Here is a 24,087-nt window from a genome sequence, read left to right on the forward strand (position 1 = left end):
AAACAAAAACAGGGGCGCCTGGGTGGCTCAGTCGGTTAAGCGGCCCACTTCGGCTCAGGTCATGATCTCGCGGTCCATGAGTTCGAGCCCCGCGTCACGCTCTGTGCTGACAGCTCAGAGCCTGGAGCCTGTTCAGATTCTGTGTCTCCCTCTCTCTGACCCTCCCCTGTTCATGCTCTGTCTCTCCCTGTCTCAAAAATAAATAAAACGTTAAACAAACAAACAGAAAACAGGTATTGGCAGGCACGTGGAAAAACTGGAAAATTTGTGCACTGTTGGTGGGAACGTAAAATGATACAGCTACTGTGGAAAACAGGATGGTGGCAACTCAAAAAATTAAACATAGAATTACCATATGAATTGCCATATGCAATGTTGCATCTGGGGAAATACCCAAAAAAATTTAAAACAGTTATTTGAATAGATACTGTATACCAGTGTTTGCAGCAGTATTATTCGTAATAGCCTTAGGTAGAAACCCAGATGTTCATCAAGGGATGAAGGAGTAAACAAATTGTGGTATATACATACAATGGAATGTTATTCAGCCTTACAAAGGGAGAAAATTCCAACACATATGATGTGGATGAAACTGGAAGGCATTATGGTAAATAAGCCCCACACAAGAGGACAAATATTGTATGATTCCACTTATATGAGATACTGAGTCAAATTCTTAGAGAAAGAAAGTAGAACTATAGTTTGTTGCCAGGGGATGAGAGAAGGGAAGAATGGACAGTCACTGTTTAATGGGTACAGACTTTCAATCTGGGAAGATGAAAAAGTTCTGGAGATGGATGGTGATAATGATTGTACAATAATGAAAGTGTATTTAATGCTACTGGAACTGTAAACCTAGAATGATTAAAATGGTGTATTTTATGTTCAGTATCCCCTCCTTATCTGTGGTGGACACATTCCAAGACCCCCAGTGGATGCCTGAAACCAAAGATAGCACTATACCCTGTATATACTGTTTTTTCATATACACGCATACCTATGATAAAAGTTTAATTTATAAATCAGGCACAGTAAGAGATTAACAATAACTAATAAAGAAATAGAATATATTCCAATAAGAGTTATGTAAATGTGGTCTCTTTCTCTCTCAAAATATCTTACTGTACTGTAGTCACCCTTCTTTTTAGGATGATGATGTGAGATGATAAAATGCCTAAGTGACAAATAGCGAGGTGAATGGTGTAGGCACATGTTAGGCTACTAGTGACCTTCTGACACTGTTGGAAGGAGGATCATCTGTTTCCAGACCTGAGGTGACCGCAGGTAACGGTACTGTGAAAGGGAAACCACAGGGACTACTAGGATGTATATTTTACTACAACTAAAAATAAAAAAACAGATCTGTAAATCTTGATGGTTTCACCCTTCAATTAAAATGGAGAAATGAGTGATAGAGAAAGGTAAACTTAAGTAGCAGGTACTACAAATATAGTTACGTCTGTACCCCAAAATGGATATTACAATAAAGACAGAAATGATAATGTTCCTCTACCCTTCTGGAGGGCACTCTCTAAACAAGAGTATTGAGAATTATATATTTATAAAATAATCAAATGTTTTAACAATCTACCCAGGGATTGTAATATTAGATGATAAATTTTCATCACAGGAGTATATTTCTGAGAGGAGGGTAAATAAAGATTCAAGCCCATCCTGATCTTATGTGTGTAACTGTTATAGAGAATCAGAATATTCTATCAAAAACATGCCACTTTGGCATAAGGATTATTTTGAGAGGAAGACAAATGAGAAACAGCACACACAGAAAAGCTATCTTCCCCTGATTCTTGATCACTAGAGAGGACGCTAGATTTTATTCTGCTAAGAGATGGCACTAAGAGAAACATACATAACAAAACAGCCCTTATCTTCCATCAATTTCCCCCTTATATTTACCTTCCTACAGCTCTGACCCTAAAACCTAAACTCCTTTTCCTTTGACTTGTTACTTCTCTAGAAATGTGTTGTTCTTTGTTAAAATGCCATGTAAGCCCAAGTTCTAAGCACCCCTTTGAGTTATTCATCACTGAGTTTCTTCTGCTTGTGTGCATGCCACACTTGTTAATAAATTGTTTTCCTTTTGCCAATCTTTCATCAGCTTAATTTCCACGGCCCAGCCACAAAACCAATGAGGTTAGAGGAAAAAAAACTGTCCCTCCCCAACACTGTCATCATTGTGGAGTCTAGAAAGGGAGGAAAAGAGTTAATGCCCCAAACAAGAACATATAATTATTTAAAGAAAATAAAATTTTGTGCAGACTAGACACATTAGGTCTGAAACAATTTTAATCAATGCCACTTTAGAGGGTTTACAGAGGTCACCTCACAGAATCAGAAATGGAAAATAAAAAGAAGGAAGCTAGGAAATTTAACAGAGATTCAGTAATTAGAATGCATGCCTTTCAAACTGTGAGCACTGAATGTTGTTATAAACCAGCGTTTCAAATAGTAATTTAACAAACAACAGAGTAAGTGGTTATATTGTGAAGATCATTGCTATGTGCTTACGAATGGAATTCTTTTAAAGCCTACTGCCTTGCAAATGAGTAGTTGAGATCAGGATAAAATTTTGACTGATAGTATGGATTCAAAAATTACTGTATCTTGGGGTGCCTGGGTGGCTCAGTCTGCTAAGCATCCTCTTGGCTTCAGCCAGCACAGGTCGTGATCTGACAGTGAGATGGAGCCCCACATCAGGCTCTGTGCTGGCAGTATGGAGGCTGCTTGGGATTCTCTCTCTCTGTCCCTCCCCCATTTGCACTCCCTCTCTCAAAATAATAAAATAAACTTTAAAAAAAAGCGACTGTATCTCAAACAACTGAGATGAAAATTAAGATGGTGTATCCAGAAAGCTGTGTTAAATGACCAAAAAGTGATTCTAGTGGTAATGGAAATATGGACATTCAATATGTGTTGAAAGAATCCAAATAAATCCAAATAAAATTGCCATTAAATGTAAGAATAAGCAAAAAAATTTAACATTTGACAGTGTTTAAAATGTGAATGTTTAAATTTATGATGTAAATATTGTGAATGTAGCTTTGACTATTTCATCTAGAACCCTAAAAATTTATACATAAAAATGGGCCTCTTTTTCAGGTTGCCTTGTATTTGGGTAAATAGAAAATTCTCCTTATAGAATAAAGCCACAAGTGACTATTTGTGAACATTAACTAGTCTGTGATTAGAATTTGTTCCACATAACTGGATATTCTGTTTGAGTTCAAGTACTTAGGGGTATAGGAACAGGACCAGCAAGGAAAGAAAGCACCAATGTCAATGGCAACACACCAGGTGATTCTCTGTTACTTCTTCCTATATCCAGGTATTATTCACATAATCTTAAAATATCTGTTCTCTGGTAGGCTTCCCAGAGTCCTATATCATGGGTAATCCTCTAGGGTCCATAAATACAGCTTGCAGAGCACCTTGAATAGCAGAAGGACCCATAGCGTTTGCGAAAGGGGAGAAAGGAAGATAGGTTTGAAGGAGGAGGGAGCACAAAAACCACCCTTATGAGCCCTGTAATAGAGCAAAGAAAGGCCCACTCCCCACAGCACTGCAAGAAAGTGGCTGACCTCCGTGAGGGGAACAGTGCACTGTACCTAAACATATTGCTAAGTGGCCTTTTAAATATCCCTATATAATAAGTTTCTTTTCATTCACCTGGAAATTAATCTTCAGCATGAAATGAACAAACCAAAACATTAAAAAATGTCCCTAATGAAAGATTCCAATTGGTGACCAGTTAACTCTAATTTTATAAAAATAAAGTTTATTGGTTATCTAATAGCAAAGGCAAACCTATTGAAATATAATGCTTTCCTGTCAAGTTGAAAACAGGTAGTATCACAAATGTAAAGATAATTTTTTAGAGTTCAGTGACCTTCTATTTAGTATGACACATAACACAGAACAGTGTGGGTAAGCAAGACATAAACAAGAGATCTTTAATTAATTTTGCCTTGATTTTTCCCTGATAAATACTATGTGAGAAATACAACGCTGTGTTTCTCTGAGAGATAAAAAATCACAAATGGCCAAATAGCTCTTTTTTGAAATGGATAATCTAGAGAAATAAATCACTAAAAAAATCAAGGCAAAAACCACTATAAACCACTATAAAAGGCAACTGCAGCCTATTGACTCTCACTAGAAGTTATATAATACAGAAAAGATGAGTTTATACTTACAGTAATACACAGTACAGTGTATCTTGGAAAAATGATTAATTACAAAAATTACCTTTTCCATTACATTTTTTTTTTTTGAAATGCACAGGACTTAGCAACAGGGATAGGGAGGGAGGGGAACAGAATGGGGGGATGTGGAAGATCTGTTCTCAACCCTTACCATGTTTTCAGCGCTGTAGCCATACTGCTGTGTTTCCTGGGAATAGATACTCATCATGGACCTTGCTTCTTGAAGCTCAGGTGGTTCACTGTCATGTAACCACTGTGTGCCAAAATGAAGTTCCTTCACGGAGGGAACAGGAGCAGCCTCTTGAAGGTGCGAAGAGGCATACAAGTCCATGGACTGAAAGCGATCTTGATACAGCTCATATTCTTCATCCACAAGCATCTCTCTTTCTTCCCCCATCTCTTGCAACCTGGGAGTCAGAAATTCACGCATCTCCCAGGCCTCCTTGCTGTTGTCTATCTCTTTTTGTTGGGACTGGAAAGTCTTCCCCAAATCTAGGAACGGCTCATCTACAAGTTCCTCTTTATAATAGGGTTCATCTCTAAATCCCTGTAAATAAAAGTTGCAAAATAATTTGAATTCCCCCTCCTTTAAAGCGGCACTCTATACATTAACTGGAAGGTTAACCCGTGACAGAACCACAGTGACTACATTCCATGCCCAGCCACAGTTAACTTGAACGGCTCTCCATCACAAAGGAGGAGAAATAAATGCTCACTCCCACACAACCCTCAAAGCAGGAAAGGGACAAACAGTTAAGAGGCAGAAATCTGCCACTGGCAAGGTGAATGACTATTCTAAAAGGTTCGTTACACATTAACCACCTAAAACTTCTCAATCAGAAATAAGAATTTTGTTAACTGCTACATGAATATTTAACTCATTCATCTCAGAGAAAAGTAGTACATAAATATAGATACACATCATTCTATTCCCTAAGAAAGCAAAAACTTAAAAAGTCAGGATTTTCAAGCTTAGCTAATTCAAAATAAATTATGGCTATTGAAATTATCAAAAAGCATTCTCCATAAACTAAAGATATGGGAAGTAGGTCTCAACTACTTTGAGTATGACTATTTTATAATATGCCTATGTAACAGACATGTAATTTTTTCATATGTACTGAAATTACATGGCAAAAAGGAATGAATATAGAATGCTTTCTAATTAATTTATATTTTACTAATTAGAAGATCAAGTACATGCAACTGAAACTAAATAGTCACATATGTGCAGAAACTTTGTTGAATTCCCAGGTAATGCCTGAGAAATGTATGGGTTTGCTGAGCCTCTAACCTAACCCTGGAGAATCCTCAGAGTGCTGACCACAATGAGGCCCAATTCCTCCTGAGAGATCAGTGACATTTCCTATTTGGAGACCTATTCATTAAATATTATCAAATGTAAATTCATGGGATGAATCACTACTTCCCACCTTTATATTATTATAGCGTATCAAATACAGCAACCTAGTTAATTTTTTTAAAGGTGTATTTACAGGGTATATTTAAAGAAGTCATATACTTATGAAATTTTACCAAAAAATGTTGACACTAAAAAACCCACAATGTACAGTACAGAAATAAACATCAGGGGCGCCTGGGTGGTTCAGTCGGTTAAGTGTCTCCGACTTCAGCTCAGGTCATGAGCTTGCAGTTTGTGGGTTCGAGCCCCACGTTGGCCTCTGTGCTGGCAGCTTGGAGCCTAGAGCCTGCTTCACATTCTCTGTCTCCCTTTCTCTCTGCCCCTCCCCCCACATCAAAAATAAACATTAAAAAAATATGTAAAGAAATAAACATCAGTTTGAGACACTGTCAATAAATTATGCAAAAAATATCACCAGATGGTTGCTATCAAGTAAAGCAAAACCATACACCATTCTCTACCTGCAAAGAGCAAAATAAGCACAATTCATTTTAAGAATAAAAAAGGAAAAGCTTCAAAATATACTTCCTAAAATTAAAGCATAATGATGGTTTTGACTAAATAACTTTTCTTTAGAAAGTACTGAATGAGAAGTCCTTTGGAATAGCTCTGTTTTCTACAGCATTTTAAATGCAGGTCTATTTTCAAACATATGTTCTACCCTCAAATATTTAAGAGTATATTAGCGATACAAAATCAGATATGTTTGTGCTTTGAAAATGACTCATATCTGGCCTATGTTATTTATGAAGCCAATGTCATACAAGAGGGAAACCATTTCATCTTAAAAAAATTAAAAAGAGAGGAGGATCATTTAATTTGAATCTCTTTAGCCTAGAGAGTGAGAACAAGCTCTTGTCTTCTTTTTTATAGCAATGTTAGCTCACAATAAACCATTCAAATAGGAAATCAATTTACTAAATACCTGGGGTGCTTCGAGTATTAAAGATGAATTTATATCATGAATTGTTTCTGAAAGTTCGGTCTTGTCTTCATTTCTGTTTGAATGTAAAATATAATGACTTTCTCCCTCTTTATCATCTTCCTGAAAATAGAAGCAATTTTTTTTGTTTTTTTATGCACAATTGAAGACATGTTTTTGTCAACTCTGAAGCTATTTTTTATTGACATGTAACATTAAACACTGTATCCATTAGACGTACAACATAATAATTCGATATATGTATATTTTGCAAAATGATTATCACAGTAAGTTTAGTTACATCGGCAACTTTCAAATATACAATATGGTATTGTTAACTGTAGTCACTATGCTGTATATTACATCCACAAGACTTATTTATAACTGGAAGTTTGTATCTTTTGGCCACCTTCACCCATCTTGCCCACCACTCCTCACCTCTGGCAACTAAAGAAGCACTTTCATAACCAAGAAAATACCTTAGTTTTGAACTCTCTTCAGATTAATTCTCATCTTTCCATTAAATGCAAGGACACAATAAACTTTATGCAAATTATATCATTAGAACAAACTTTAATAATTAAACAGAAAACCATATTCAGGTCAAAGCTTCTCAAATTTTTGTTTTCTTTTTAAGTATTCCCTACACTACATACAAAAGAATGAAACTTGACTGCTTTCTTTCATTAAACTCAAAATGGATTAAAGTCCTAAGCATCAGACCTGAAACCATAAAAATCCTTAAAGAGAGTACAGGCAGTAATTTCTCTGCCTGTGACATCAGTCATAGCAATATTTTTCTATAGGTCTCTTGAGGCAAGGGAAATAAAAGCAAAAATAAACCATTGGGACATCAAAATAAAGTTTCTGCACAGCAAAAGAAACAATCAACAAAACTAAAAGCCACCTACAGAATGGGAAAAGATATTTGCAAATGACATATCTGATAAAGGGTTAGTATACAAAATACATAAAGAACTGACACAACTCAATACTCAAAAATCAAATAATCCAATTAAAAAATGGGCAGAACAGACATTTCTATAAAGAAGACTTCCAGATGGCCAACAGACATATGAAATGATGCTCAACATCATGCATCATCAGAGATATGCAAATCAAAACTACAAAGAAATATCACCTCACACCTGTCAGAAGGGCTAAAATCAAAAACACAAGGAACAACAAGTGTTGGCAAGGATGTGGAGAAAAAAGAACCCTTGTGCACTGTTGATGGGAATGTGGACCGGGGTAGCCACTGTGGAAAACAGTATGGAGGTTTCTCAAAAATTTAAAAAGAAATATCACATGATCTAGTAATTTCACTACTGGGCATTTATTCAAAGAATATGAAAACACTAGTTTGCAAAGATATATGCACTCTTATGTTTATTGCAGCATTATTTACAATAGCCAAATTATGGAAGCAGCCCAAGTGTCCATCAATAGATGAATGGATAAAGAAGATGTGGTATATATGGACAATGGAATATTACTCAGCCATTTAAAAAGAATGAAATCTTGCCATTTGCAACAACATGGACAGAGCTAGAGAGTACAATGCTAAGCAAAATAAGTCAGAGAAAAGACACCATATGATCTCACTCCTATGAGTGAGATGGAATTTAAGAAACAAACGAGCAAAGGGAAAAAAAGAGAGAGAGAGAGAGAGAGAGAGAAACCAAGAAACAGACTCTTAAGTGTAGAAAACAAACTGATGGTTGCCGGGGGTGGTAGGGGAGGTGGGTAGGTGAAGGGGATTAAGAGTGCACTCACCATGAGAAAAAAAATTAAAAAAAAATGTTTAATGGTTATTTATTTTTGAGAGTGAGAGCATGAGTGGAGGAGGGGCAGAGAGAGGTGGACAGGGAAGTAGACTCTGTGCTGACACCAGTGAGCCCGACGTGGGGCTCAAAATCACAAACAGTGAGATCATGACCTGAGCCAAAGTCGGACGCTCAACCAACTGAGCCACCCAGGTGCCCCCGAAATGATAATTTTTTTAAAGAGGGAAAATTCAACAGAGTAACAAACGGAAGTTTCACAAGGTTGTCAGAAGATCAAATTACCAAGTCAGTATCATTACTGCCACTTCAGCAGTAGCTAATTTAATAAAAATGTAATAGAAAACAAGACATCATTCACAAAGGGGGAAAACTCAGTAAATTATCTCAGAATTAAATTTGAAAAACACTGCACAGAACATTTAAGGAGAAAACTGTAAAAGAAGATCTGATTAAATAAAGAGACATACTATGTTTACAGGGAAAAAAAAGTATTTCTTAAATTAAAAACATCACTTACTACATCACTTACTAGTAAGTAAGGTCCTTACTAAAAAAAGGACCTTAATATTAAGAAATGTATCAGGGGGCACCTGAGTGACTCAGTCAGTTAAGCTCTGGGTCATAATGTCACGGTTTGTGAGTTTGAGCCCATATCAGGCTCTGTGCTAACAGCTCAGAGCCTGGAACCTGCTTCAGATTCTGTCTCCCTCTTTCTCTGCCCCTCCCCTGCTTGCGCTCTGTCTCTCTCTCAAAAATAAATGTTAGGGGAGCCTGGGTGGCTCAGTCGGTTAAGCATATGACTTCAGCTCAGGTCACGATCTCACGGTTTGTGGGTTCAAGCCCCACGTTGGGCTCTGTGCTGGCACCTCAGAGCCTGGAGCCTGCTTTGGATTCTGTGTCTCCCTCTGTTTCTGCCCTGTCCCTGCTCACGCTCTGTCTCTCTCAAAAATAAATAAACATTAAAAAAAATTTTTTTTAAATAAATAACATTAAAAAAATGAAAAAATAAGTCCCATTCGGTTAACATGAAAATATATAAATATGTTATATTTGTATAATGTATACCTATATATGACTTAATAAAAAAAAGTCACGTTCTCTTAACTTTTATATATTCATAGTCTTTCTGCCCCAAGCTGACTTTGGGCCACCTTCTTCACACTCTCTACCCCACTTCTGCGGAGGACTGAGTTGAAAGCTCAGTAAACTTTATGTGATCAGGTAAGTGACCACCAAGTGGACAAGAGAGAAAGAGACCTCAGAGAAGATCCACACATCACTATTTACAGCTCGTGAGCAAACAGTTTTGCTAAAAGTGCTCAGATGTTAAAGAAGGAATCAATGGTCGTTCCACTAAGAATTTTTTGCCATCCTGAAAGTGACCTTTCTCCTCATCCCTTTTGTGGCTTCCCGCTCCCAGGTATCCTGGAAGACTTCTACTCACAGGGAAAAGCCTAGGCAAAGGTCTACCTCACAATTACTACATTCCAAAACCCTATCAGAATGTGGCTCTGATATCCTGAAATCTCTGCAGCCCTACCTCTGCCAGGAGCAGCACAGGAATCCACACCCAACTGGTAACTAAGTTCTCTTTTTTATACTACCTGACACTTCCCTTAAACTGCTTCACAGTAAAGTCACGCCGTCCAAGTCCTCTAGGTCATAAATAGTTTGGGAATTCCTCTGGCAGCCCAAACAACTAGGCAAATAATCATCGGGTAAAATCTATATGAAATTCCCCCCCCCCCCCATGAGAATACCAAGAAGATGAGAGCCCACATAAAAATATCACACTCCTCCCCCCCACCAACTTAATTTGTCCAGAAATCAAACCAGGCATCTCATGGTGTTGGCTACGGCAACAGTCAAACAGCAAATATGCAATACAAAGTCGAGAACTTGATTAGCTGTGTGCTATACTCCATTTTGAAATATTTGGAGTGCTGGATAGTATAATATACTGGCATCTTTATGGGAAATTCATGAAGGCCATGAGGTTCCCCAGTACATAAATACAGGAATCTATATCTATATATGAACATATCTGTATCTACCTATACTTATGGACACATGTAGTATGTTAACATACTCATGTAGTATATCGATGTATTTCTTAAAGATACTAGGAGTTCTCTAGGATTGTTCAGTCTTTTCAGAAATGAAAAAATAGGCTCAGGGAAGAAGAGTGGTGTACCTATCATCAAATTCCTAGTATGATGTTTCTCAAAGTGTGAAATTCGGCGTCAGAATTACATGGGTGATTCACTGAAAAGGCAGATCCCTAAATAGCCATCACAATGACTAGAAGAAAATCTCTGAGGGTAGGACCTGGAAAACTGCATTTTAACCACCTCCCAGGTGATTAAATATATTACATATCTTTGAGGTGAAACCCACTAGGCTAACTCATAAGAAAGCTAGAAACAGAGTCCAGGTTTCTTAAAATCCAGTCCTGGCACTCTATGAAGACCATCTGTCTGTTTCAGACAAGCTATGCAAACCAAGGTAGCAACAAGTTAAATATATAGCACTGTGGCTAACAGCGCAGGGTCTGAGGCCACCTTGCTGAGTTTATACTCTGTCTCTTACTAGTTACATCACTATGGATAAGATGCTCAATTCTCTGTGTCTTGATAGGCTCATCTCTAATGAGGGTAATAAGAACTACCTCTTCAAGTTGCCAAGAGCATTAAATTAGTTAATGCATATAAAGGGTTTAATATACTGACATATGGTAAGCACTCAATAATATTTTCATACTGCTTGAAAATTATCTTGAAGTATTTTGTTAATTGGGGAACCTCAAAAGCACCCTAACTGTAATGTGGCCCTCAGTCATAAACACTAATCTGACCCCATACGAAAGATTAAACAGTAAGTGGGGTGCCTGCGTGGCTCAGTTGGTTGAGCATCCAACTTCAGCTCAGGTCATGATCTTGTGGCTTGTGGAGTTCAAGCCCACATCGGGCTCTGTGCTGACAGCTCGGAGCCTGGAGATTGCTTCAGACTCTGTGTCTCCCTCTCTCTCTACCCCTCCCCCGCTCACACACTGTCTCTGTCTGTCTGTCTCTCTCTCAAAATAAAAATAAACATAAAAAAAAAAAGATTAAACAGAAAGGGGTGCCTGGGTGACTCAGTCGGTTAAGCATCCAACTCTTGATCTCAGCTCAAGTCTTGATCTCAGGATCGTGAGTTCAAGCCCCATGTTGGGCTCCATATGCCCGCCACCCAAAAAGAAGATTATGCAGAAAGAGCACTTAAAGATGACTTGGCCACATAGACTTCTAGATCCTAGGGGTTATGAGGCACTTTGATGGGCAGAAAAGTGGATTAAAATCTCAAATCTATATGTTAAAACGATATAGTTACTTGGATTTCAACTTATCATGACATCTCAACATCATTCCCAAGTGAAAGTTAAAATGCACAGATTTTAATTTATATCATAAGGAATGTGATGAGAACTTACAGATCTGTGCTAAAAGCATAAAGCTAAAAATAATAGTAAAAGTGGTAGGAGGACTAGTAACGTTAGCAGCTACTATTTATGTAATGTGCTAAGCACTTAATGAACATAATCTTTAGTCCCCCCAAATCTTACGAGGTAGACATTATGTTGCTAATTTTTTAAGTCAAGGACATAAGAAATTTGTCCTAGGATACACAGAGAGTAAGCAGTGGAACAGGGATTTGAAAGCAGGTGCATCTGTCTCCAAAACCATGTTCTCAACTATTACACTATTATCACTTCCTATAGTAACACAATTGAACACTCACCACCAAGGGCTTACAGATGCCAAGGCATACAATGCCTGGTGGTACGGCTTTCAACACTTCCACGGCTTCAGCAAGTGTGGTGTTCTCCAAAGAGTATTCGTTGACTGAAACCAGGCGGTCTCCAGGTAAGAGCTCTCCTGCTCTTTCTGCAACACCATCTGCCACCAGGGAACGGATCACAATCACTGATCGTGTGGGATCCAAAGGGTCCTAAAGGATCAAGTAAAGAAGAAACAATGAGTGCATTTCTGAAAATACATGTATTCATGATTCTCATTTGACTATTTATTATAAGTGTCCAGCATTCTGGTGATAGTCTTCCAAATTCTTCTGTTAAAATATTGTTCTATACATCCACACAAATATCAGCTTCTATCAAGGTGGAAACATAGTCCTAACAATTTCAGTTACATATCTGAGGGTTCAATACATACAAATTTCTTCTTTAAACTTTTGAAAACTGCTATTTTGTTGGGCCACAAATCTATGGACAGTTGAGTAAGATTCTCTGACATCCTCAAGCGTCCATATTATAGACTAAAGACAAGTCTGCTCTTGGGCAATAAATAGGCTTTAAGAGAAGTGTACTATGGTAAATGATACTTCATTTTTATGTATTGCACCAGTATAAAATCCTCCTGTTAAATCAACGAAGTTCAAAACAGACATGGAATCCATGGAATATCCAACTGCATGACAAAAGTATTTTGAAAATAACATAATTATGGGGCGCCTGGGTGGCTCAGTCAGTTAGGCATCCGACTTCAGCCCAGGTTATGGTCTCACAGCTTGTGAGTTCGAGCCCCGCATCGGGCTCTGTGCTGACAGCTCAGAACCTGGAGCCTGATTCAGATTCTGTGTCTCCCTCTCTCTCTGCCCCTCCTCTGTGTGTTCCCTGTCTCTCAAAAATAAATAAATGTTAAAAAAATTAAAAATAACATAATTATAATTTATAATCTATAACATGATATAGGGACCCCTAGGTGTGAACTATTCTGATATAAGAAAATGAGCGTCACTTTGTCAACAAAACCAAGGTGAAAATCTCTACTGGGAAGGCCCCGTTTTTCTTTTTATTAAGCAGCACTAAAGATAATGTTGACATTCAATAAATACATTTGGTTAATAACCAGTTTATAGTCCATTATTTTTTTATTTTATCGGACACTCATATACAACACTTACTATGTGCCAGGCTCTATTCAAAGTGCTTTACACTAACACTTGTCTCTGTTTTTACAGATGAGGAAACTAAGGCTCGGAAAGTTCAGGAAACTTGCCAAGATTACCCACGTGGTAAGCAGCAGAGCTAGGATGCAAACTCAGCCAGTCTGGCTCCTAGGTTCTTACTCTAGACCATCAGGCTCTGCCACTTGCCCCACTTTAAAATAATGGTACTACAGAGAAAAAATAAATCCCAATCATGACACTTGTCTATTTTGTTTCTACAGTTTCATAATGCACATACTATTCCATAAAGTCAAGATGTAGTAACATGAGATTCTACTACTGTTGAACCCTTCCTGACAAATACAAGAGAAACTGTCATGTTTTGTGTTAGAATCAGAAGGCTCAGGAATTAGCAAAGTGAGAATTTGCCAAGTTCCAGGCTTTGTCAGTTTGATATGACTGATGGTTCTTTTGAAGTGTTCTGATCCAGTTTTCCATACCTCTGTGCTTTGGACATCAGAGTTCATTTTCAAGTACTATATGGAATTTTAACCAAATATATCATGTTTAAATCAACAAAAGCCACACAGCTAATTCCTTGAAAAATGCCTTCAAACATAACTGTCATTACTCTCCTTAACCTTGCTTTTCTGCTCCAAGGTCAAGATACTCTTGGTAAATTTCTAACATGCCCTGATGTAGAACACCTCATATATAGGAAAAGGACTGAAAGTAAAAATAGTCATGAGTACTCACTAATAAAGTACATAGTGCTAAACTATAATTACACCAATATTTTCAAGTAGAGGGAGCTATTGCATAGGAAGAGAAGAGAAAAGAACAAAAAAAAAAAGTACAGTGGTATATCAGCAGGCAATCAGTGCAGATATAAAAGAGCTGTCTGTTTTGTCACCGGCAACCATGAATCACAACACACTTTTCATTCTGAAATATGAAACCATTACATTTTAAGTCTGACACACTAATAAATAAGCTGTACAATTATGTCCTTCATTTAGGATGTCAGTTTATGATGAAAGGCTTTTTTATTAGGGGGGAAGGGAAACTACATAATAGCATATTCCTCTCATGAAATGCCAGAAAGCAGCTAGCATTACTTCATTTTAATAATTACTAAACTTTCTTAGGGAAAACTGCAACAGTAAAATATACCAAAAGCAAATAAGTGATTTCACTAGGTTGGCGTGAGCAATCTCTTGCAGAGTCATAGAACACCAAATCAGAAAGTACTATTTTTAACCTCAACTGGGTGAACAGGTTTTCAAAATGCAACCAGCTGAAATGATAATCAGAAACATTTGAAAGAAAGATTAACCAGGAAATCATAGAAATAGAATGATTAACACATTTGCCTTATTACAGAAAAGTCGTGGTGAGCATTCATTTATACAAAGCGCAGTCTTCTTTAGACCTCAAGCTAGTACCAGGTATGCTTCCTTACTAAAATTTATTCAGGCTTAGACCTCTAGTTATTCTGAACACTAAGTCCAATCTACCACTGCTTTTCCTGGAGGAGTGAACCCAATGGCAGCGTCTTTGTCATTTAAAAAAAAAAAAAAAAAAAAGCCATCCATTTCTGAAGATGCCCCATTATGCATAATCACTATTTCATTTTCTGTGATGACTTTTCTAACTGTGTGATTTCCTATGTAGCCGAATGAAGTTGCTTTAATGAGTAACAGTCATTTCCTTTCATGGGGCATCACATGCAGCAGCCGCCCTATGGAAAAACAGCAGCTGCTACTGCCTACTGGGGTGACTGCTGTCCTTGAGGCTTCGCTGCATTAAAAATGCTTAAAAACCAGCCTGATTTAGGCTACTCATCATCAGAAAGGTCTGTTTTCTGAAAAATCTAGCCCACAGTATCATACCCATGTTGTAGCAAACAAAATGTTATAACGGTTGTTTCTAAAGACCTCTACCCAACTTTGAGACCCCATGTAAAATTTTTTTAAGTTCCCATCAGTTCTTATGACCATTTATCATAATTTTAAAACCTCTGATTCTTCCTATTTTGGTAAATAACACTGCAAGGAACATGGTCTTCCAAAATCAAGACATTGTTTTAGACTAAGCAGTCAATAGAGGGCACTAAAGACCAATCACAGAACACAAGAAACAGCATCTTTTACTATGACAACTACTCTCTTCTGAAGGATTTGGTTCTTCTTTCTTCAAAAGCCTTATATTATTATACACATTATAACAGTATTCCATATGCTTGCTTCAACTTAACCATTTATGAAACTTGTCCCCTACAGCTCTTAAAAATATTAGCAAACTCTGACAATCAGTTAAGGACAGCTAACTTCCCTCAGAATGCCAGACCAAGACAGGAGATCTGACTTGAATTCTTCTCACTATTTAGCAATGAAATCCTGAGAATCCAAATACCCGGTCTCATAAGTGCATACAATCACTGTGCCTGCCTGAAGAAAAGTGCACATAAGAATTTTTGAGGTTTCTTGAAGTGATGCTAATGTTTGATGTTATAAACACAGGATGTTTCCATGTTGGGGGAAATCCAAGTTGACAGACTTCTCTCCTCCCATAATCCCTGACTCGCATTACCATTTACCCAAGCACTCACTTAATCCCTCTCCCCTAACCCCTCAACTGAGTTGCTAGCTAAGGCATGTCAATTTGAACTTCTATCTTTTCTACCTGACCCTTTCTCTCCATTTCCGCCACAACTAAGTTGGTTCAGCTTCTCATTATTTCTTGCCTCTGCAACTGTTTGTCTCACTGTCTCCACTCTTGCTCCCATCAGTTTATTTTCCACAGAAATAAAAGAATGATCTTTAACAATAAAAATGTGATGAGGGGCGCCTGGGTGGTCAGTTGGTTAGCGTCTGGCTGCGGCTCAGGTCGTGATCTTGCAGTTTGTGAGTTTGAGTCCTGCATGGGGCTGTCTGCTGTCAATGTGGAGCCTGCTCTGGATCCTCTGTCCTCCTCTCTCTGCCCTTCCCTTCCTCACTTGCTCTTGCTCTCTCTCCCCCTCAAACATAAATATTTTAAAAAATAAATAAAAATTAAATTTAAAATGTGGTCATAATTTCTTCTCTATTTGAAACACTTCAGTGACACTCAGTTGCCTTCGGACCACGTCTTAACTGCTTGTGAGAGCAATTCCTTCAGATGTGCAGAGGAGTCTAGGCTCCTATCGCTCTCCCTAAACGTGAGACTGCCCATTTCCATTTGCTTCGCACATCGTCCCAAAGATACAGAACTACTGAAATCCAGCGACTGTGAAATGCTTTGATACGTTGCCTGACATCCGACAAACCATTCCATCTGCCAGGAATACTTTCCCTGCTCCACTGCCACTTATCTACCTTTTCACCATCAGAGTCCACTCAAGTGTTTCCACCAATGGGAAGCCTTCCCTGACTTTCTCCTCTTGTGATCCCCTAATTCTAGAAGAGGACTTCCATACAGCATTTGTCATAATATAGTTTTCCTTATTGTCCCATATCTCTTAAAATAAGTTGGGTCTCCTGCTTGTTAGATGTATCCATGGCACCTTGCATTTTCTCTATTATAACACTTCTGGCATTTTTCAGAAATTATTTTAACTGTCTTATCTATTAAAAATAAGCTTCATGAGAGTGAGGGTGTGTTTACTTATTAGCTGCTTTATTTCCAGGACCTACTAAAGTGAATGCCATATGGAAGGTACTGAATAGTAGTTGAGATATTGAATGGCAAACTATTTACCCTCTCTCTCCTCACTGGACTGTTAAGTCAAAGGCAAAAGCCACATCTCATCATATATGAATAGGAACAACAATGGTTAGCACTTACTGAGTGTTTGCCATGCCAGAAATGTTCTAGGAATCTTACTAGAATTCATTTATTAACCTTCACACCACCATGAGGTAAGTATCATTATTATCCCTACTTTCAGGATGAGAAAACTAAGAGGAAAAGTACCCAAGGCGCACAGTTGAGAAATGGCAGAGGCAGAATTTAAACCACCTGGTAAAGTTCCAGGGTTTACACTCTTAGCCACTAAGTGATGCAGCTTCCCTATCTTCAAGTACTTGCCAAACGAATTAGTACTGAAAAGGCAAATTGATAGAAGATATATTTATTACCTTGCCAAAGTGTGTAAACTGAGGCCCTTACGTATGACACTTGGCCACTACAGGTTTATATACCAGTACCTAGTTGATGAAGTTAGTTTAGCACAGAATGTAGAGCTTGGCTGCCATGTACAAATAAAACATGTATTTGTTTGCCAAATTTTAATTTATACCTACTTTCTCAAGAATCCATTCATTTGGTGACCTGAAGACACCTTTACATGAAGGGATACATACATGTGACAATAATTATGCCCAAATGGATAGGATTCCAAGTTTCTACAATGTCTATAAAATATAGTATATGAATATTTGTGTACCTTCCCACAGATCAAAGAGATCAGAGTTCACATAAGATAAGGCAAGGTGCAGGGGCATCACCTGGGGCAGAATGGTGGCTCAGTTGAAATGTAGGCTCTGTGAGAGACGGCTATCAACCTGAAGATGTGGGGAGCTCTAGCCATGAAGCTGTCACATAAGCAAAACTACCAATACAAGCAAGCAGCGACGGCAAGCTCACTGGAAAGGCATGGAGCAGGGAATGTTAGAGAGAAGAAATAAACAAGAAAAGTGGTCACATTTAATAAAATTGGCCAGTGCATCAGTAAGAGGTATTTTTTTAAAGAGGAACATGAGACGTATACCCTGGACTATTCTGACATTTAACATGTATATGCTTTGTGGTATTACTCCAATGCAGAAAAATAGATATCAAGGTGTAAACAATGACCTTACTACATGAATTCAAAATAAAGAACAACTTTTTGATTATTTTTTAATTCTATATTTAACACCCTAACTTTTAAAAGCATTAAGGAAATGGAATATGAATTTTTATAGTAGAATGGTATTGAGAAAGAGCATATTTTATTTCAGATAAAAACCTGTGTCTAATAGATCAATGGAACAGGACAGAGAGCCCAGAAATACACCCATGCTTATATGGCCAATTAATCTAGACAAAAGCTGCAAGAATATACAATTGGGAAAAGATGGTCTTTTCAATAAATGGTGCTGGGAAAACTGGACAGTTACATGCTCTATGAAAGGACTGCTTTCTTACACCATACACAAAATAAATTCAAAAGGGATTAAATCTAAATGTGAGACCCAAAACCATAAAACTCTTAAAACACAGGCAGTAATCTCTTAAACATCAGCGTTACCAACGTATTTATGGGTATATCTCCTCAGGCAAGAGAAAGCAAAACTAAAAACAAACTATTGGGACTATACCAGAATGAAAAACTTCAGCACAGCAAAAAAAATAATCAACAAAACAAAAGGCAACCTAGCAAATGGGAGAAAGTGTTTGCAAATGATATATCTGATAAGGGGTTAATATCCAAAATATGTAACTTACACAACTCAACACCAAAAAGAAACTGACTAAAAAATGGATAGAGGACCTGAACATTTTCCTAAAAAACATATACAGATGGCCAACAGACACAGGAAAAGATGCTCAATATCACTAATAACTAGGCAAATGAAAATCAAAGCTACAATGAAATATCATCCTACCCTGGTCAGAATGACTAGTATCGAAAAGATGAGAAGTGACAAGTGTTGGCAAGGATGTAGAGAAAAGGAAACCCTCATGCACTGTTGGTGGGAATATAAATTGGTGCAACCACTGTGGAAAACAGTATGGAGGTTCCTCAAAAAATTAAAAATAAATACCCTAATCCCATTGCCAGGATTTACAACAGCCAACATATGGAAGCAACTCAAGTGTCCATCAATAGATGAATGAATAAAGCAAATGTGGTATATATATACAGTGGAATATTACTCAGCCATTAAACAGAATGAAACCTTGCCATTTTCAACAACATGGATGGCATTATGCTAAGTGAAATAAGTGAGACACAGAAAGACAGATGCCATATGATTTCACTTATAGGTAGAATCTAAAAAACAAATTAAACAAACAGGCTGTCAAATACAGAGAACTTGTGGTTGCCAGATGGGAGGTAGGAAGGAAGATCAGTGAAATAGGTGAAGGGGATTAAGAGATACAAACTTCCAGTTAGTTATAAAACAAATACGTCACAAAAACAAAAAGTACAGCATAGGGAATATATTCAGTCAGTAATATTGTTGTATGGAGTCAGATGGTGACTACGATTATCATGATGAGCAATAAATAATGTACAGAATTGGCAAATCACTCTATTGTACACCTGAAACATAACACTGTATGTCAACTACATTTCAATAATTTTCAAAATGTGTATAAATTGCTTTACCTTTGATAATTTTGACACTGTTAACTGAGTACAGTATATTAAAATATAAAATTGGCCTATGTAAACTCATGAGAGGAAATATGGTTAAGTCATATAGTCTTAATCCTACATTTAATTACTCTAAGTAGTTTAATTATTAAAGTTCTTTGCTGCTGTACAGCTCACCACACCAAAATAACCGCTCTCCCATATTACTGGAGTCCTTCATCAAAATGAAATGATTAAAAAAAAAAAAAAAGACTAGGAATACAACCTAAATAATTATGAAATAGAAAGTGCTCTACAAATGAACAGATATCCTAATCAATGAATTCAATGTCTTGGTATACATTATCACAGAATTAGGCTATTGAGCCTAACTCCACAAATACTCAGATCAGTGTGAGGAAGTATATTTCAAAGATAATTTTAAAGAATCTACATAATTTCTGGATAACATGAAATAGGTAGCTATGAAATATTTGATCAGAGAATTGTTCCAAATCAGTAATGTTCAACTGAGAGAAAACTATAAAAGTAGCAAGCAGCAAATATTTGTTTCTTGAAGAGCATACTCTTAAATGTGGCCATTATTATTTGAACTAAAGAGTATTAGGGGCACCTGGGTGGTTCAGTTGGTTAAGCATCCAGCTCTTGATTTCGGCTCAGGTCATGCATGATCTCTCTGTTCATGAGATCGAGCCCCATATTGGGCTCTGCATTGATGGTGCAGAACCTGCTAGAGGTTCTCTTTTTCTCTGCCCCTCCCCTGATCACACTTTCTCTTTCAAGATAAATAAAAGAAACATTAAAAAAAATCTTTGGGGGCGCCTGGGTGGCGCAGTCGGTTAAGCGTCCGACTTCAGCCAGGTCACGATCTCGCGGTCCGTGAGTTCGAGCCCCGCGTCAGGCTCTGGGCTGATGGCTCAGAGCCTGGAGCCTGTTTCCGATTCTGTGTCTCCCTCTCTCTCTGCCCCTCCCCCGTTCATGCTCTGTCTCTCTCTGTCCCAAAAATAAATAAAAAACGTTGAAAAAAAAATTAAAAAAAAAAATCTTTGATCTCAAAAGAGTATTAAGTTAAAATGTAAATAAGTAGGTTTTCAACGATCTCAAGGAAGTTACTAAAATGGAGAACACTGAAAGAAACCATTAAATTTAAAAGGGAGACCACTAACTTCTCCATCCTGGAGGTAGGCAGAAGAAGCAAATGGTACAAAAAAGGCAAAGGAAAGTTTATTTTACACACACACACAGGAAAAAAAAAACAGTGATCTGCAGAAGCTCTGAGGTACAGCTGGCATGAATTAAAATTTCCATTGTGAGCAATGTCAATCAGGAAACAGGAATCCAAAGTTTTTTTTTTTTTTAAGGAGAAAATATACATAGGAGAGAAAGACAAGGAAGACAGCTATTCAATCCACTAGTGGTAGGATGGGTGTGGACTAGAGGTCAGGGGACAAGTTTTGAGCCCCAGCTTGGTGCCAGCCTGGCTGTGTATAGTTTCAGAAGTTCATTTCTCTGAGTCAGTTTCTTCAATTGTAAAATGAGAACACTGGATACATGACAGTTAGGAGCTGTTTCCCCAACTCCAAAATCCTGTAACTAAATTTGACAGAGTATCTTGAGTCAAATTTGTCATTAATTTCTACCAAAACATTCAGAAAACCACTGTAAAAAGTAGGGAATGATGGAAGTTAATTCAAAACACAGCTTCAGTAATGAAAAAGATGTACACTCTGGTCACAAATATGGTATAATTTCAGTTAGTGGGGTCTTTTAAGAACTCATAAAAAGGCCACTGACTACATAAGATCTAACTTCCTGGATATTGTACCATCAAAACGAAACATATGACAAAATGTTTATGACATGTGCCTTTTTTTTTTTAATAAGTTGAATCTTAAAACAACTTATGTTTTTCCCTTTGCGATTTTTCGATTGCAACAAAGACATGTCAGGGACTATTACCTGAATTAAAATCACTAACATAGTTCTGGTTTAAGATAGTGGGATGTAATTAATTATACTAAAAGAGCTTCTGATTTGACCAACAAGCTAAGCATTTACTTTTAGGAAAGAGAAATAAATGTATTTATAGTGAATGCAAGGCAATAAATAAATGATTTGATGAATAATGGGCAAGCTACCTTATTAGAATTTAATCCCATTTTTAACTATTTTATAATATAGCCAAGTATCACACTAATCGTACCAATTACCGCAACACCATCGTGTTCAAAGTACCCACAAAATACATTCAGTGCACTCAAGATAGATTAAACTGATATGGTTCCTGGCTTCTTGTGTCTTATTACTTCCTAAATACCATTAGGCATTAAGAATAGATTTTTCCATGCATCATACATAGAACCAAACAGTCCCTGAGCAGCACAGTAAGCACAGCATGTGAGGCAATTAAAAGTGCAATGAAAGAGAACTGGACAGAGAAACTTGCTAAAAATTCAAAATATATTGCAAACAGGAAAAAAAATACAGAAGCTTGCACATAATTTTATTCTGCACAGCTTGGTACTTCAAGTCTATTTTAAGCCCTATAATAATTTAAATGGTTCAACCAGGAGTCCCATGGAAATTGCTTCTTGAAGACTATCGCTTTCTTTTATCCCCCTCTAGTCTCTGATTAGATATTTTCCTTGGATATTAGATCTGTTGCTTGAAGGTTTCATCTACTGAAAATTTTCTGTCATGCTGTAATTGTTTCCCATTCACTCCTGGCCCAGGACTTTTGCTGGTTTTAAGGAAAATAAAACAAAATCAGCCACACAAATGTTCTTTATCTGTAAGTCCCCTCATTTGTCTGGAAAGTCCACTAGGCAGACAGTAGTACTCAAGTACAGACTCATACCCTCTATTAAAATCACAGTAGTTGAAAAAAAATGCCATTGGTTGAAATGTGAATATACTTCACATTATGGGACTGCACACTTAAAAATGGTTAAGATGGTAAATTTTATGATATGTCTATTTTACAAAAAATTTTCTAAGTAGAAAATGAATTTATAAATAAATATTGCAATATCATCCAAGGAAAAAACTACAGAAATTGAAAGCTACTATGATGCAGGGCAAGTATAGACACATAAAATTTGTAAAAGCTTTTCTAATGTTAATTTTGGAATTTATTTTCATTTTCCATACAAATCATTCTCAGCTTAAGCATTTAGAAATACTAGCTGAGACTTGGGTTTCTCGTCTGTAACTGGGAAGAACAACAGTACAGATTTCATAGAGTTGTGCAAAGCATTAAATGACACAGGTCACATAAGGGACTTTATACGTCCACAACAAGCACTTCATAAGCGCTAATCCTATTCTATGGTTATCACTGTGAAGATGATGATGGAGAAGTCAGTAGGAAATAGGAGATTGAGGAGTTAACAATTATCACTGAGTTTACAGTCTTCTAAATTCAACTGAGCATGTGTGATTTAAACCAACAGTTCTATCAACTACTGAACTATTTGTGATATGATGCTTATGTGGTAACACACGGAAATAAAGAGCTGACCCTACACTCTCCAGGTTACGAAGATCTCTGCATCAAAAGAGAAGCTCAGAGCAGCACAGCATCCTCAGCCCTCCTTCTCTCTTGAAGCAGACACTGAAAGACAGGAGCCGTCTCCAGGCTGGGAGGTATGCTGACAAGCATAGCCATAGCAAGGACACAGGATGCCATTCACTCTTGAGAAAAAATTCTGTGATTTTTTTTTAATCCTTGAAAGGGCAACCAATACTCTGTAGTATGTAGCATGCAACGTGCAGAATAAAACTTTGCCAACTCTGAAACTGTTCAGGAAAAAAGGCCACAGAGTCCTGCTGGAAAATCTAGGATGCAACACATAGTTTGCACTCTCTGGTGGTAAGAAAGCCGCCAGGTCTCAAAAGCACAGGCCAGGTGGGAAGAGTAGAGGCGAGGGACCGCAAGATTCAGAAATGATCTCAAGTAAATCTTTTGGAATTGTAGTAAGTATTTTTCTCTGGAAAGACAACTGGAAATTTTTTTGTCTTTCATCATTGTGTTAAACCACAGTCATGAAGAATCAATGTTGTTCCTATCACACTACTAGAGCACAGACTTAGGAGCCCAGCTCCACCCACTAATTGGGTGATCCTGAGCAAATTCCTTAACCTCTTGCCATTTTCCTAAGTCATAAAATGAAGATGATTACAGGACCTACCTCATGGGGTGGTAGGGATGATTAAATCAGTTTATGTGTATATCGAGGCCTTAATGTGCAACACAGAGTAAGCAGTACATAATTCATAATTGCTATTTTTACCATGTGAAATGTGAGTCCTGTTTTTCATATAAAATATGAGAACACAAAGTTTCTCAAAGGATTTTTCATTAAAAGGAATAAAACTCACAAATTTAGATAGTTAACAGATACTAAAGAAAAAAAGACTTGAAATAAGGACCAAGTAAT

General features: G+C 37.3%; 1 protein-coding gene and 1 long non-coding RNA gene across 4 annotated transcripts in view; one reads left to right on the forward strand and one right to left on the reverse strand.

The window, feature by feature from the left end:
* PATJ (PATJ crumbs cell polarity complex component) overlaps positions 1–24,087 on the reverse strand; it is a 364,021-nt gene that overhangs the window by 249,694 nt on the left and 90,240 nt on the right. For all 3 annotated transcript variants that reach the window (XM_049618560.1, XM_049618559.1, XM_049618561.1), the window contains exons 18-20: positions 12,133–12,342; positions 6,572–6,691; positions 4,375–4,770 (exon numbers count right to left, since the gene is read on the reverse strand). In XM_049618560.1, the coding sequence (XP_049474517.1) occupies positions 4,375–4,770; positions 6,572–6,691; positions 12,133–12,342 (726 nt within the window). The remainder of the gene's footprint in view (positions 1–4,374; positions 4,771–6,571; positions 6,692–12,132; positions 12,343–24,087) is intronic.
* The window catches only part of LOC125913447 (uncharacterized), a 35,202-nt gene continuing 20,979 nt past the window's right edge, over positions 9,865–24,087 (forward strand). The window contains exons 1-3 of the long non-coding RNA XR_007455029.1: positions 9,865–9,932; positions 13,375–13,428; positions 23,183–23,293. This is a non-coding gene — a long non-coding RNA (uncharacterized LOC125913447). The remainder of the gene's footprint in view (positions 9,933–13,374; positions 13,429–23,182; positions 23,294–24,087) is intronic.

Source organism: Panthera uncia (assembly GCF_023721935.1).
Source record: "Panthera uncia isolate 11264 chromosome C1 unlocalized genomic scaffold, Puncia_PCG_1.0 HiC_scaffold_4, whole genome shotgun sequence".
In the NCBI taxonomy this organism is placed as follows: domain Eukaryota; kingdom Metazoa; phylum Chordata; class Mammalia; order Carnivora; family Felidae; genus Panthera; species Panthera uncia.